This window comes from Myotis yumanensis, unplaced genomic scaffold (genome assembly GCF_028538775.1).
Source record: "Myotis yumanensis isolate MYYU_CA2020_CCGP unplaced genomic scaffold, mMyoYum1.0.hap1 SCAF_20, whole genome shotgun sequence".
Taxonomy (NCBI): Eukaryota; Metazoa; Chordata; class Mammalia; order Chiroptera; family Vespertilionidae; genus Myotis; species Myotis yumanensis.
The window spans coordinates 5,960,412-5,975,977 of record NW_027223771.1 but is presented as its reverse complement, the minus strand read 5'-3'; the positions used below and the strand labels follow the sequence as shown (position 1 = coordinate 5,975,977).

Sequence of the window (15,566 nt, the reverse complement as noted above, 5' to 3'; positions counted from 1 at the left end):
ACAAAAGCAAATTTAAAATATCTCAGTGTTATTTTTCGCAGGAAATCAGCACACTCAGGCAGACAGTAATTACTGAAGCAGCCTCGTCATAGTAGTTTGTTAGGCACCACGAGGCTTGCTGTCTGCTGGGAGGAATCAAACTGAGATAAGGACTGAAGAGGGGAGATGTTAGTGGTCAGCTGTGCTGGGTGGAGCTGTTGGCCCAGTGGAGGCTGTGGTAATCCGGAGAGGCAGCATGGAGGAGGCGGCCCTGAGCAGAGCTCCCACCAGCCAGCCAGCCTGGCTCCATGGTGCAGGGAGCAGCCCCCAGACGCTCAGCGGTGGCTCTGGGCCGCATGTTGCAGGACAAGCGGGTTAAGAGGAGGAAAAGCAAGGGGGTGACTTATCCCAGCAGAGAGATATCCCTGGGGGTCCTGGGGAAGGCGGCCTTTCTCTGACCCGCTCCGTGTTTTCTTTCTTTTCAGCTCAGCGCCTGGCGCAGCCCTGGACCCCTACTCACCCTGCAATAAAAACTGTGAATGCCAAACCGACTCCTTCACTCCCGTGTGCGGGGCGGACGGCGTCACCTACCTGTCTGCCTGCTTCGCTGGCTGCAACAGCACGGTATGTGGTTTCCTCAGGGCGCGGGAGGGAGCGGGGACGTGGGCAGCTGCAGCAGCTTAAACCCGAAGGTCAGGGGCAGGCGTGGGCAACCACACTGGGTCTTCTCTCAGCCCTCCCCGCTCCGGCGAAGGGTTTTCCATCAGTAGGAGGAGGGGACTGCTGGGCCCTTCTTGCTAAATCCAATTGGTTTCCCAAAAGCGTCTCTGAGCAAAGGAAAGAAAACAGTCAGAGGAAGCTGCCCATGTGGAGCCAGAGAAAAAGACTGTGGCTCGAGGCACTCACCAGGGTCAGTGGGGGAGGACGACTCTGCGGTAATGAGCTCCCCAGCAACAGGAGTATGCAAGGGAAGGCTAGGAAGCCATGACAGGGAGCCCTCTTCCACAGCGGAGACTGTGGCGTCAATTCAGCTTCTTCCCCATACAGCGCCCTTGGCCTTCTGCGTCTTCATCTCCCACGGTACCTTTTGTGGCTCTTTCCTTCTTGGCTGGAATTACGCAGCTGGCAGGAGCCTGCTGCCTCCCATGCCAAGTGACTGGTCACCAGCTCCAGGGGATCCTACCTACAGGGTCTCTCCTGCCCTTCCGCATCCACGCCACCCCCACCCTGCTAGGGGCCTTCCTCATCTCTCGCTTGGACCAGGGCTGTGGTTGCCTAACTGGTCTCCCAGCTCAGGGTGGCCCCCTTCTGGTCTGTCCTCCACGCTGCAGCCAGAATGATTTCTGTGAGGCTAAAGGCCCCTTGCCAAGGCTGCTCTGTGAGCTGGGAGGGAAGAGCCAGCCGGCCCTGGGTTTGCGTCCTCAGCATGTGTCTGTCCCCAGCCGCGTCCTCAGCGTGTGTCTGTCCCCAGCCGCGTCCTCAGCGTGTGTCTGTCCCCAGCCGCGTCCTCAGCGTGTGTCTGTCCCCAGCCGCGTCCTCAGCGTGTGTCTGTCCCCAGCCGCGTCCTCAGCGTGTGTCTGTCCCCAGCCGCGTCCTCAGCGTGTGTCTGTCCCCAGCCGCGTCCTCAGCGTGTGTCTGTCCCCAGCCGCGTCCTCAGCGTGTGTCTGTCCCCAGCCGCGTCCTCAGCGTGTGTCTGTCCCCAGCCGCGTCCTCAGCATGTGTCTGTCCCAGCCGCGCCTCCTCTCAGTCTGTGAGGCTCAGCCTGTCCCACACAACACATGCTTCCCTGCTTCCCCTGCAGCGGGACGACTCCAACCGCCCCCCCTGTGTGAAACCCTCCCTCCCCTCCTTTGTCTTTGGGGTTCTTGGTGCCTGTCTGTCCTGGAGGCAGCTGTCTCATTGCACGGAGTGGCCTGCTGGCATCCACCCTGCTCTTTCCTGGGGGCCCAGAGCCGCCCCGGTGGGAGGCCAGAGAAGAAGAGGGCTGAGTGCTGCCCTCAAGGCACCGAGAGTCGAAATTACCTGCTTCCTGTCCTTGCCTCATCCCGTGTCTTTGGGGAACAGCCATTTTTTGCGGTAGGAAACACGGATCGTTTATTTTCATTTCCAAAGATGTATTTCCCTTGCTTTTAGCATTTAGATTCCTAGCCCGTTATTAACATTTTTTTCTATAGAGAAAATAAATAACCGTGGATTGGGGGGGGGGGGGAGAAGAACTGATTCTTAAATTAGATGATAAAGCAGTTTCTTGATGTGAGTGGAAATGAATTTTTTAAAAAGGGAAGGAGCCCGGAGAGGGTGAAAGTAAAAAACACAAGCTATTCTTCCTCATGACACCAATGTCATTAATATTCAAGGAGTTGTATCATAAATTGGTGTTGGGTATTGTCCTGTTGGGAGAATTAAGTGGAGGCTGTGCCCTGAGACCAGCGGATCTCCACTCCAGAGCATTCTCTGGTCCCGAAATCATAACATCTAGAACACAGGGGAGCAGGTGTCATTCAGGACAGCGTCCAGGCCGTTCATTGGCCCTTTGCCGCCTCCGTGAGGAGCAGGTCACACAGAGGAGGGGAGGCCGCAACCCTTTCCAGATACAGGACGAGGGCTTGCCAGTCCTTCCTCGCAGCTGACTGCATTTCAGAAAGAAAAGCAAATCCGTATTCCAGACTGTTGGGAGGGACTCTCCACTTCCCAAATTTTGTTTTTGTTTTATGTTTTTATTGATTTTGGAGAGGAAGGGGGAGAGAGGTAGAAACAGCAATGATGAGAGAGAATCATCGATCGGCTGCCTCCTGCACGCCCCCCACTGGGGATGGAGCCCACAACCCGGGCATGTGCTCTGACCGGGAATCGAACCAGTGACTCCCTGGTTCCTAGGTCCATGCTCAACCACTGAGCCACACCGGCCGGGCTCCACTTCCCACGTCTCACATCAGATTCAACACATAGAACATCATCTCCCCCATCGCTGTCCCTTTAGAAAAGTAATCTTCCAACCTAGAAATTAGTTTATTTGTACGATTAATGGAAATTGATCCATCCGTACTGAATGTGCAGGGAACCCACACAAAAACAACTTTATTCGCCAGTGTTTTTGACACTGCTGACGCGTATTTTGTGTTTGTAATGTGCACTGTCAAAATAGCACGCGTTTGCCTCCTTCAGCAGCAGAAACGAATCCAACATCCCAGAGAGTCATTCTTCTATTTGTATGGTCTCGGCTTTATTGTAATTATTTATCCCCATCATTGGATGTGAAGAGAAACATTTCTCAATGGAAATGAATGTCTGAGTCGTGGCACAGGCATATGATTCTCAGTGACTGTGTTATTCTTCGTCTGTTGGTTTCTTTATTTTCTAAAGTTCTAGACTTTCTAATCTTTTAAAGAAATGATACATTCGTACGGTTCAAAAATCAGGAAGTATAGAAAGGAGGGCGTGAAAACCCTCCTTTCTACCTCGGCCTCCCACTTTTCAACCCCCACTCTGCCCAGTGGGTGACACTATTACTGGTTTCTTACAGGTTATCCTTCTGGGTTTTAATGTTTAGGGTCTTATTCTGTACCTGTTGTTTGTGGGGGTTTGTTGTCAGTGACTTATCTTGGAGTTCTTTTCATATCAGTATGTAGAGAACACTCGCGTACCTTTTTGACAGCTGTATAGTATTCCACTGCGAATCTGTTAGAGGCTGTGTAACCAACCCCTGTAGGTGGGCACTCCGATGGCTGCAGAACTTTAGCTCTCGCAGTGTTGTGACTCTCGTTAAACTTAGGGCATTTCGTACCCAGGCAGATCTGTCTGGGGGGTAAGTTCTGGTGCTGTAATCACACAAAGGCACCGGCTCTGGGCAGATTGCTCAGGACAGAGGATCCAGCCCAACAGTGTCCCCCAACCTCAGCCCCTGGATAAGCCCGTGTGCAGGGCATAGTCATAAAGGGAGGCCCTGTTGGAGGCGGGCATAGCGGCTTTGGACATCCCTGCAAGCCTCCAGGTAACTTTGTGGGATAAGCAAAGCCTGTCGCATGTTCTGTGGGGAAAGAAAAGAAGGGGGAAGAAGGAGGCAAGGAGGGAGGGGCTGGGCAGAGGAGGTTAAAGTGGGGGTGACCCTCAGGAGGACGCACCCGTGTGCCCTGAAGGCTGAGCAGCCCTGGAAAGGAAAGCAGTGCATTGCTTGTGATTGTTTTCATGCCGCATCCCTTAAAGGGCCCTGCACTGTTATTACTCAGCCTTAACTGGCTTGCTGCTCGCCAGGCACTGCCTCTCCCAGCCCTGCCCCTCCCGTTGCCATCAGGAATTCCTGCAGCGGGAGCGCGGTGCCTGGGACTGGGCGGCTGGGCACATGGAATCCAGGAAGCCACGTGGGCGACAGCGGCTGTTCCTCCTCCTCCTCTCTGATCATACGCTGATCAGGGTGCTCCGGGGCTGTAGCTTGCTCCCCAGCACCGCCCTGAGCTCCCGGCATCTCTCTGCCTTCTGGCCCCTCGAGAGCCTTCCCTGAGCTCCCCCCTCTCTGGGCCCCACAATGGCAGCCACGTCACACCTGACAGGGCGCATGCTTTGTTCCAAGTGCCACACTGGGCACCGGACCAGCAGCAGGATGCAGGTTGCCTGATTTACTTCTTTTAATACACTGCGGTATAATTATAACTGCATGAAGGAGAGGGAGAGGACAAATTGGCAGGTAATTACAGTGTTAATTGGCAAGGTTTTATCATATTGTGGAAGCGCAATCTCCTCTCTAATTGTATGGAGGGGGCATGTTTGTCTACAGCGCAGCCGACAGAGGGATCCCTGAGCAGGGAAATGAAATACACAGGAGACGGGGCTCAGCTCTCCCCCCATAAATATTCCTTTCTTTGCGTGCGTTCTGCAGCCTCCTTAAAACGCGAACGCGTTTGCTCAGGCCTGATGAATGGGAGGCTGCGGACGGCGTAATGGGGCTGCGCGGCTCCAGCTGATGGATGGCTTGGGATGGAGGCGCTGGTGGTGCCACTGAGAAGGGCTGGCTGCTTCCTTTCAGAATCTCACGGGCTGTGCGTGCCTGACCGGCCCGCCCGAGAACGCCACCGTGGTCCCCGGCAAGTGCCCCAGTCCCGGCTGCCAAGAGGCCTTCCTCACCTTCCTGTGCGTGATGTGTGTCTGCAGCATGATCGGGGCCATGGCCCAGACGCCCTCAGTCATCATCCTCATCAGGTGAGCTGGTAAGGCCCCCGGGCCTGTGACCCGCCTCACGGCCCCTCCCCGCCGGTCCGAGGCTGCTGGGAATCGGTCCCACTGGCCTCACACCACGTGTAGAAGCAGGGCCCACGGGAGAGAGTCAGTCCCCGCAATTGAACGTGCAAAAATAGGACCCAGGGAGCCGGTCCCAGGTGAAGAGCTTGGGTTGTGTGCCACGCACATTCCGCAGAGCGGGCCTGCGAGCTCCTCGCTGAAATGGTACAGGGCGGTTTCCCCAGAGAATGGCACTCTGAGGTTCAGAAAGTGAGAGATCTTTCCAGGGCCTGTTCTGGGGGCACCGAGCCAGAGGTGGGGACTGTCCACAACAAGGAAGCGTGACACTGTGAGGTGCTTTCCTGGGGAAAGTGGGGGGGGGCAGGTAACGAAACGAGAGAGTTGGATTAACCGCCCTGGGCCGCCCGGGGCCAAGTCGTGCTAGTCCCGTCGATTTCTCAAAGGGCCCGAGAGTGACCCTGTGTCGTGGTTCTGGCCTGACCCCCAGGGCGAACGTCTTCCCAGGGGACGTTCCCGGGTACGTGGGGCCTGTCACCCCGAGATGCTTCCCTGTCCTGGCCAAGGCGAGGTGCCTTCCAGTGAAGCCTGAAGGGGCCCGATTTGCATTCTGTCTCCATGACAAGATGAGCCCTGCTTATTAAAAATGTATCTTGTCACTGCAGTTACCATTATTTTCCAGACTCGAGGCAGGGAAAGTGGAGGGAAAAACCCAGATAACTTTCCCAGGAAGGGCGCTGCTGGGCCCAGGGCGTGGCTCAGGGCCTGTTAATTACCGTGGAGCAGCGGTTCTCAACCTGCGGGTCCCGGCCCCTTTGGGGGTCGAATGACCCTTTCACAGGGGTCGCCTAAGACCATCGGAAAACACATATATAATTACATACTGTCTTTGTGATTAATCACTATGCTTTAATGATGTTCAATTTGTAACAATGAAAATATATCCTGCCTATCAGATATTTATATTATGATTCACAACAGTAGCAAAATGACAGTGATGAAGTAGCAACGAAAATAATTTTATGGTTGGGGGTCACCACAACATGAGGAACTGTGTGAAAGGGTCGCGGCGTTAGGAAGGTTGAGAACCACTGCGTGGAGTGACGATAATCTCTCTCTTGCCTCCTCGTCGCTGCGCACGTAGGACAGTCAGCCCTGAACTCAAGTCTTACGCGCTGGGAGTTCTTTTCCTCCTGCTCCGCTTGCTGGGTACGTATCCTCTCCTTATTCCCTCAGTAATGAGTCGGTTGCTGCGGCCCAGGTGAGTGGATATCAGTGAAATGGTCCCGTTGCTTGAATTTGTCTTATTTGTCCTATGACGTTTCATTATAGAAACTTTAGAGACCTTATAGAAGAATCAGAGAAACTTGAAGTATGCGCATTTTGCCCAGGGTTTAGACCTCAACTCAGGAAGTGGCAAAGTTTTCATTCACGTCAACTCTGATTTCTCCTGGGCATGAGGAGGAAGAAGTGATGGCACCAAAGGGGGGAAAGTGATGGTGTCATTTGGCACCTTCCTAGAGCAACCCTTGAGCATCCTGTGACATGCTTCACTTGGGCTGCTGGCTGGGGGAGGGGGAGGGGAAGAGAGAGAGAGAGAGAGAGAGAGAGAGAGAGAGAGAGAGATATCTCGGTGCCTTGCAAATGGAAACTGCATCCTTTAAATTTCTCCAAACTGATTTGGTTCATGCCCCTGAGGTTTCTGGGATGGGCCATGTGACCTTCACGCTATAGAGCCTCCACTCCAGGGTGAGGTGTGGATAGAGGGGGTTAAGGTTAGGCCCCCTCGTTACGATGGGAAAACCGTGGGACTGGCCCACGATTCTCTCAGGGTCCTGGGCCGGGCCCTGCTGGGGCAAATCCAGAAAGACCAACCCGGGACCCCAGCTCTCAGCCATGCCCCACCCTCTCCCTCTAACACATGGTTGATGCTTCAGGAACGGAGCTTGGTCAAGGCCAAGGTCAAGAGAGGATAACTTTTTCTTTCTTGAATAATAGGGCAGTGGTCTTCTTTCATCAACCTTATTGGCAAATCGGGGTGGAAAGGGAAATGACCATGGTCTCTGTTTTCAGAATAAATATTCATTATTCAAAGTATAAGCCACAGATGAGCACAAAGAATGAATTTTAGAAATATCTATCAGCGTGTTTGTAAAAGGAAAAAAAAAAAAAAGGCTACAGGATATGGTTGGGGAAGAGGTCTGTAATATGTGTGGTTACTACTTTCATGATAAGACCAATTCCCACGTAATGGGTATATCAAAGAGGAAAACATCCACCCTGGATTCATTAGGAAGGTGAGATCCTGGGGGAATGGCAAATACATAGCATCTGCCCCTTCACTTCCTTTCTGATCAGTTGCCCTGGTCATTTCCCTTTACTAGTGCCCAGGGAAAGGTCTTAGAATCTCCCCAACACTGTCAGTAATACACGATGTTGGCGCACACGGGGACACTTATAAGGTGTATTCTTATTTTTTTTCTTTATTGATTAAGGTATTACATATGTGTCCTTATCTCCCCATAGCCCCCCCCAACCCCCTGCTCATGTCCTCACCCCCTGGTGTCTGTGTCCATTAGTTAGGCTTATATGCATGCACACAAGTCTTTTGTTTGATCTCTTCCCCTTACCCCCGCCCTCCCCTACCTTCCCTCTGAGGTTTGAGCATCTGATCAATGCTTCTCTGTCTCTGTTCTTGTTCATCAGTTTATGTTGATCATTATATCCCACATCTGAGTGAGATCATGTGATATTTATCTTTCTCTGACTGATTTCGCTCAGCACAATGCTCTCCAGGTCCATCCTTACTGTCGCAAATGGTAGGAGTTCCTTCCTTTTTATGGCAGCGTAGTACTCCATTGAGTAGACGTACCACAGATTTTTAATCGTCTTATTTCTAAGTCATGGAAAAGAGATGTGTTGTAGGTGTGACAGCGCCCAGGTAAGAATGGGTACAGCAAGAACTTAAAGTAAAGCATCGCAGCCTTTCTGACGTTGTGCTGTTATGAGGACAGCCCCGGCAGGGGAATAACCATGGTGACTGTTCACTGAGGTACAAGGTACAAGTCAGATGCCCTTCTACCCACATTCACTCCAGGTAGGGTGGACGGAGAGGTACGTGAATGTGTAATATCTGGTAGCAAGTTGGGGAGCATTACTTTTTTAAAATATATTTTTTATTTCAGAGAGGAAGGGAGAGGGAGAGGTACAAACAACAATGTTGAGAGAGAATCCTTGATTGGCTGCCTCCTGCACACGCCCATTGGGGATCAAGATCACAACCTGGAAAAGTGCCCTGACCAGGAATCCAACCATGAACCATTGGTTCATAGGTTGATGCTCAACCATAGAGGTAGGCCAGCCGGGATGGGACCCTTAATGCAGAAAGTGCTTAAAACATTCCATACACATGTTCATGGAAAACACAACATTTATTTAGCACATGAGGTGTGGAAAGCTGCCGGGAGGAGATTCCCATACGTGAGAAGAGCCCTGCTCTTTGGCGGAGTCGTGGAGGCTGACATGAGAAGGGAGCAGTCACCCAGCAGCGGTGAATGTAGAGGTGCCTGAATGCTAAACAGATACAGGGCTCCAAACAGAAGGAAAAACAGTTAGGCTAAGAACAATGGGAAGATAAATCTGAAAACTTCATGAGACTTGGGGTAAATATGAGACAGGGACTAGACTGGACTGGACTAGAGTGTGAGGTAGGTGGTAGCCCTCTTCCCAGAGCCAGGATGGAGCAGGCAGACTACACTACACTACACTACACTACAATACACTAGAGTGTGAGGAAGGTGGTAGGCCTCTTCCCAGAGCCAGGATGGAGCAGGCAGACTACACTACACTACACTACACTACAATACACTAGAGTGTGAAGGAGGTGGTAGGCCTCTTCCCTGATACCAGGATGGAGCAGGCAGACAACACTACACTACACTACACAACACTACACTAGACTAGACTACACTAGAGTGTGAGGTAGGTGGTAGGCCTCTTCCCAGAGCCCAGGAAGGAGCAGGCAGACTACACTACACTACACTACACTACACTAGACTACACTAGAGTGTGAGGTAGGTGGTAGGCCTCTTCCCAGAGCCGAGGATGGAGCAGGCAGACTACACTACACTACACTACACTACACTACACTAGACTAGACTACACTAGAGTGTGAGGTAGGTGGTAGGCATCTTCCCAGAGCCCAGGATGGAGACAGACAGACTACAATACACTACACTACACTACACTACACTACACTAGACTACACTAGAGTGTGAGGTAGGTGGTAGGCCTCTTCCCAGAGCCCAGGATGGAGACAGACAGACTACACTACACTACACTACACTACACTACACTACACTAGACTACACTAGACTACACTAGACTACACTAGAGTGTGAGGTAGGTGGTAGGCCTCTTCCCAGAGCCCAGGATGGAGCAGGCAGACTACACTACACTACACTACACTACACTACACTACACTAGACTACACTAGAGTGTGAGGTAGGTGGTAGGCCTCTTCCCAGAGCCCAGGATGGAGCAGGCAGACTACACTACACTACACTACACTACACTACACTAGACTACACTAGACTACACTAGACTACACTAGAGTGTGAGGTAGGTGGTAGGCCTCTTCCCAGAGCCCAGGATGGAGCAGGCAGACTACACTACACTACACTACACTACACTACACTAGACTACACTAGAGTGTGAGGTAGGTGGTAGGCCTCTTCCCAGAGCCGAGGATGGAGCAGGCAGACTACACTACACTACACTACACTACACTAGACTAGACTACACTAGAGTGTGAGATAGGTGGTAGGCATCTTCCCAGAGCCCAGGATGGAGACAGACAGACTACACTACACTACACTACACTACACTATACTACACTAGACTACACTAGAGTGTGAGGTAGGTGGTAGGCCTCTTCCCAGAGCCCAGGATGGAGCAGGCAGACTACACTACACTACACTACACTAGAGTGTGAGGTAGGTGGTAGGCCTGTTTCCAGAGCCCAGGATGGAGCAGGCAGACTACACTACACTAGACTACACTACACTACACTACACTACACTAGAGTGTGAGGTAGGTGGTAGGCCTCTTCCCAGAGCCCAGGATGGAGCAGGCAGACTACACTACACTACACTACACTACACTAGACTACACTAGCGTGTGAGGTAGGTGGTTGGCCTCTTCCCAGAGCCGAGGATGGAGCAGGGAGACTACACTACACTACACTAGACTGGACTAGACTACACTAGAGTGTGAGGTAGGTGATAGGCCTCTTCCCAGAGCCCAGGATGGAGCAGGCAGACTACACTACACTACACTACACTACACTACACTAGAGTGTGAGGTAGGTGGTAGGCCTCTTCCCAGAGCCGAGGATGGAGCAGGCAGACTACACTACACTACACTAGACTGGACTAGACTACACTAGAGTGTGAGGTAGGTGATAGGCCTCTTCCCAGAGCCCAGGATGGAGCAGGCAGACTACACTACACTACACTACACTACACTACACTAAACTTGACTACACGAGAGTGTGAGGTAGGTGATAGGCCTCTTCCCAGAGCCCAGGATGGAGCAGGCAGACTACACTACACTACACTACACTACACTACACTAAACTAGACTACACGAGAGTGTGAGGTAGGTGGTAGGCCTCTTCCCAGAGCCCAGGATGGAGCAGGCAGACTACACTACACTACACTACACTACACTAGACTACACTAGCGTGTGAGGTAGGTGGTTGGCCTCTTCCCAGAGCCGAGGATGGAGCAGGCAGACTACACTACACTACACTACACTAGACTACACTAGAGTGTGAGGTAGGTGGTAGGCCTCTTCCCAGAGCCCAGGATGGAGCAGGCAGACTACACTACACTACACTACACTACACTACACTACACTAGACTACACTAGAGTGTGAGGTAGGTGATAGGCCTCATCCCAGAGCCCAGGATGGAGCAGGCAGACATTACACTACACTACACTACACTACACTAGACTACACTAGAGTGTGAGGTAGGTGGTAGGCCTCTTCCCAGAGCCCAGGATGGAGCAGGCAGACTACACTACACTACACTACACTACACTACACTAGCGTGTGAGGTAGGTGGTTGGCCTCTTCCAAGAGCCGAGGATGGAGCAGGCAGACTACACTACACTACACTACACTACACTAGACTAGACTACACTAGAGTGTGAGGTAGGTGGTAGGCATCTTCCCAGAGCCCAGGATGGAGACAGACAGACTACAATACACTACAGTACACTACACTACACTAGACTACACTAGAGTGTGAGGTAGGTGGTAGGCCTCTTCCCAGAGCCCAGGATGGAGCAGGCAGACATTACACTACACTACACTACACTACACTAGACTACACTAGAGTGTGAGGTAGGTGGTAGGCCTCTTCCCAGAGCCCAGGATGGAGCAGGCAGACATTACACTACACTACACTACACTACACTACACTAGACTACCCTAGAGTGTGAGGTAGGTGGTAGGCCTCTTACCAGAGCCCAGGATGGAGCAGGCAGACTACACTACACTACACTTAAGTGTAAGGTAGATGGTAGGCCTCTTCCCAGAGCCCAGGATGGAGCAGGCAGACTACACTACACTACACTACGCTACACTACACTACACTAGACTACACTAGAGTGTGAGGTAGGTGGTAGGCCTGTTTCCAGAGCCCAGGATGGAGCAGGCAGACTACACTACACTACACTAGACTACACTACACTACACTACACTAGAGTATGAGGTAGGTGGTAGGCCTCTTCCCAGAGCCCAGGATGGAGCAGGCAGACTACACTACACTACACTACACTACACTACACTACACTACACTAGACTACACTAGAGTGTGTGGTAGGTGATAGGCGTCTTCCAAGAGCCCAGAATGGAGCATGCAGACTACACTAGAGTGTGAGGTAGGTGGTACGCCTCTTCCCAGAGCCGAGGATGTTGACATACAGACTACACTACACTACACTACACTAGACTAGACTACACTAGAGTGTGAGGTAGGTGGTAGGCCTCTTCGCAGAGCCCAGGATGGAGACAGACAGACTACAATACACTACACTACACTACACTAGACTACACTAGAGTGTGAGGTAGGTGGTAGGCCTCTTCACAGAGCCCAGGATGGAGCAGGCAGACATTACACTACACTAAACTACACTACACTAGACTACACTAGAGTGTGAGGTAGGTGGTAGGCCTCTTCCCAGAGCCCAGGATGGAGCAGGCAGACTACACTACACTACACTACACTACACTAGACTACACTAGAGTGTGTGATAGGTGGTAGGCGTCTTCCAAGAGCCCAGAATGGAGCAGGCAGACTACACTAGAGTGTGAGGTAGGTGGTAGGCCTCTTCCCAGAGCCCAGGAAGGAGCAGGCAGACTACACTACACTACACTACACTAGACTAGACTACACTAGAGTGTGAGGTAGGTGGTAGGCCTCTTCCCAGAGCCGAGGATGGAGCAGGCAGACTACACTACACTACACTACACTAGACTAGACTACACTAGAGTGTGAGGTAGGTGGTAGGCATCTTCCCAGAGCCCAGGATGGAGACAGACAGACTACAATACACTACACTACACTACACTACACTACACTAGACTACACTACACTAGAGTGTGAGGTAGGTGGTAGGCGTCTTCCCAGAGCCCAGGATGGAGCAGGCAGACTACACTAGAGTGTGAGGTAGGTGGTAGGCCTCTTCCAAGAGCCCAGGATGGTGACAGACAGACTACACTACACTACACTACACTAGACTACACTAGACTACACTAGAGTGTGAGGTAGGTGGTAGGCCTCTTCCCAGAGCCCAGGATGGAGCAGGCAGACTACACTACACTACACTACACTACACTACACTACACTACACTAGCGTGTGAGGTAGGTGGTAGGCCTCTTCCCAGAGCCCAGGATGGAGCAGGCAGACTACACTACACTACACTACACTACACTACACTACACTAGACTACACTAGAGTGTGAGGTAGGTGGTAGGCCTCTTCCCAGAGCCCAGGATGGAGCAGGCAGACTACACTACACTACACTACACTACACTACACTACACTACACTACACTACACTAGAGTGTGAGGTAGGTGGTAGGCCTGTTTCCAGAGCCCAGGATGGAGCAGGCAGACTACACTACACTAGACTACACTACACTACACTACACTACACTAGACTGGACTAGACTACACTAGAGTGTGAGGTAGGTGATAGGCCTCTTCCCAGAGCCCAGGATGGAGCAGGCAGACTACACTACACTACAGTACACTACACTACACTAGAGTGTGAGGTAGGTGGTAGGCCTCTTCCCAGAGCCCAGGATGGAGCAGGCAGACTACACTACACTACACTACACTAGACTACACTAGCGTGTGAGGTAGGTGGTTGGCCTCTTCCCAGAGCCGAGGATGGAGCAGGCAGACTACACTACACTACACTAGACTGGACTAGACTACACTAGAGTGTGAGGTAGGTGATAGGCCTCTTCCCAGAGCCCAGGATGGAGCAGGCAGACTACACTACACTACACTACACTACACTACACTACACTAAACTTGACTACACGAGAGTGTGAGGTAGGTGGTAGGCCTCTTACCAGAGCCCAGGATGGAGCAGGCAGACTACACTACACTACACTACACTACACTACACTAAACTAGACTACACGAGAGTGTGAGGTAGGTGGTAGGCCTCTTCCCAGAGCCCAGGATGGAGCAGGCAGACTACACTACACTACACTACACTACACTACACTAGACTACACTAGAGTGTGAGGTAGGTGATAGGCCTCATCCCAGAGCCCAGGATGGAGCAGGCAGACATTACACTACACTACACTACACTACACTAGACTACACTAGAGTGTGAGGTAGGTGGTAGGCCTCTTCCCAGAGCCCAGGATGGAGCAGGCAGACTACACTACACTACACTACACTACACTAGCGTGTGAGGTAGGTGGTTGGCCTCTTCCCAGAGCCGAGGATGGAGCAGGCAGACTACACTACACTACACTACACTACACTACACTAGACTACACTAGAGTGTGAGGTAGGTGGTAGGCATCTTCCCAGAGCCCAGGATGGAGACAGACAGACTACAATACACTACACTACACTACACTACACTAGACTACACTAGAGTGTGAGGTAGGTGGTAGGCCTCTTCCCAGAGCCCAGGATGGAGCAGGCAGACATTACACTACACTACACTACACTACACTAGACTACACTAGAGTGTGAGGTAGGTGGTAGGCCTCTTCCCAGAGCCCAGGAAGGAGCAGGCAGACTACACTACACTACACTAGACTACACTACACTACACTACACTACACTACACTACACTACACTAGACTACACTAGAGTGTGAGGTAGGTGGTAGGCCTCTTCCCAGAGCCCAGGATGGAGCAGGCAGACTACACTACACTACACTACACTAGAGTGTGAGGTAGGTGGTAGGCCTCTTCCCAGAGCCCAGGATGGAGCAGGCAGACTACACTACACTACACTACACTACACTAGACTACACTAGAGTGTGTGATAGGTGGTAGGCGTCTTCCAAGAGCCCAGAATGGAGCAGGCAGACTACACTAGAGTGTGAGGTAGGTGGTAGGCCTCTTCCCAGAGCCCAGGAAGGAGCAGGCAGACTACACTACACTACACTACACTAGACTACACTAGAGTGTGAGGTAGGTGGTAGGCCTCTTCCCAGAGCCGAGGATGGAGCAGGCAGACTACACTACACTACACTAGACTAGACTACACTAGAGTGTGAGGTAGGTGGTAGGCATCTTCCCAGAGCCCAGGATGGAGACAGACAGACTACAATACACTACACTACACTACACTACACTACACTAGACTACACTACACTAGAGTGTGAGGTAGGTGGTAGGCGTCTTCCCAGAGCCCAGGATGGAGCAGGCAGACTACACTAGAGTGTGAGGTAGGTGGTAGGCCTCTTCCAAGAGCCCAGGATGGTGACAGACAGACTACACTACACTACACTACACTACACTAGACTACACTAGACTACACTAGACTACACTAGAGTGTGAGGTAGGTGGTAGGCCTCTTCCCAGAGCCCAGGATGGAGCAGGCAGACTACACTACACTACACTACACTACACTACACTAGCGTGTGAGGTAGGTGGTAGGCCTCTTCCCAGAGCCCAGGATGGAGCAGGCAGACTACACTACACTACACTACACTACACTACACTACACTACACTACACTAGACTACACTAGAGTGTGAGGTAGGTGGTAGGCCTCTTCCCAGAGCCCAGGATGGAGCAGGCAGACTACA

General features: G+C 51.9%; 1 protein-coding gene across 2 annotated transcripts in view; it reads left to right on the top strand.

Annotated features, from left to right (window-relative positions):
* The window catches only part of SLCO3A1 (solute carrier organic anion transporter family member 3A1), a 155,530-nt gene that overhangs the window by 117,744 nt on the left and 22,220 nt on the right, over positions 1-15,566 (top strand). For both annotated transcript variants that reach the window (XM_070400307.1, XM_070400306.1), the window contains exons 7-9: positions 465-603; positions 5,000-5,172; positions 6,353-6,417. In XM_070400307.1, the coding sequence (XP_070256408.1) occupies positions 465-603; positions 5,000-5,172; positions 6,353-6,417 (377 nt within the window). The remainder of the gene's footprint in view (positions 1-464; positions 604-4,999; positions 5,173-6,352; positions 6,418-15,566) is intronic.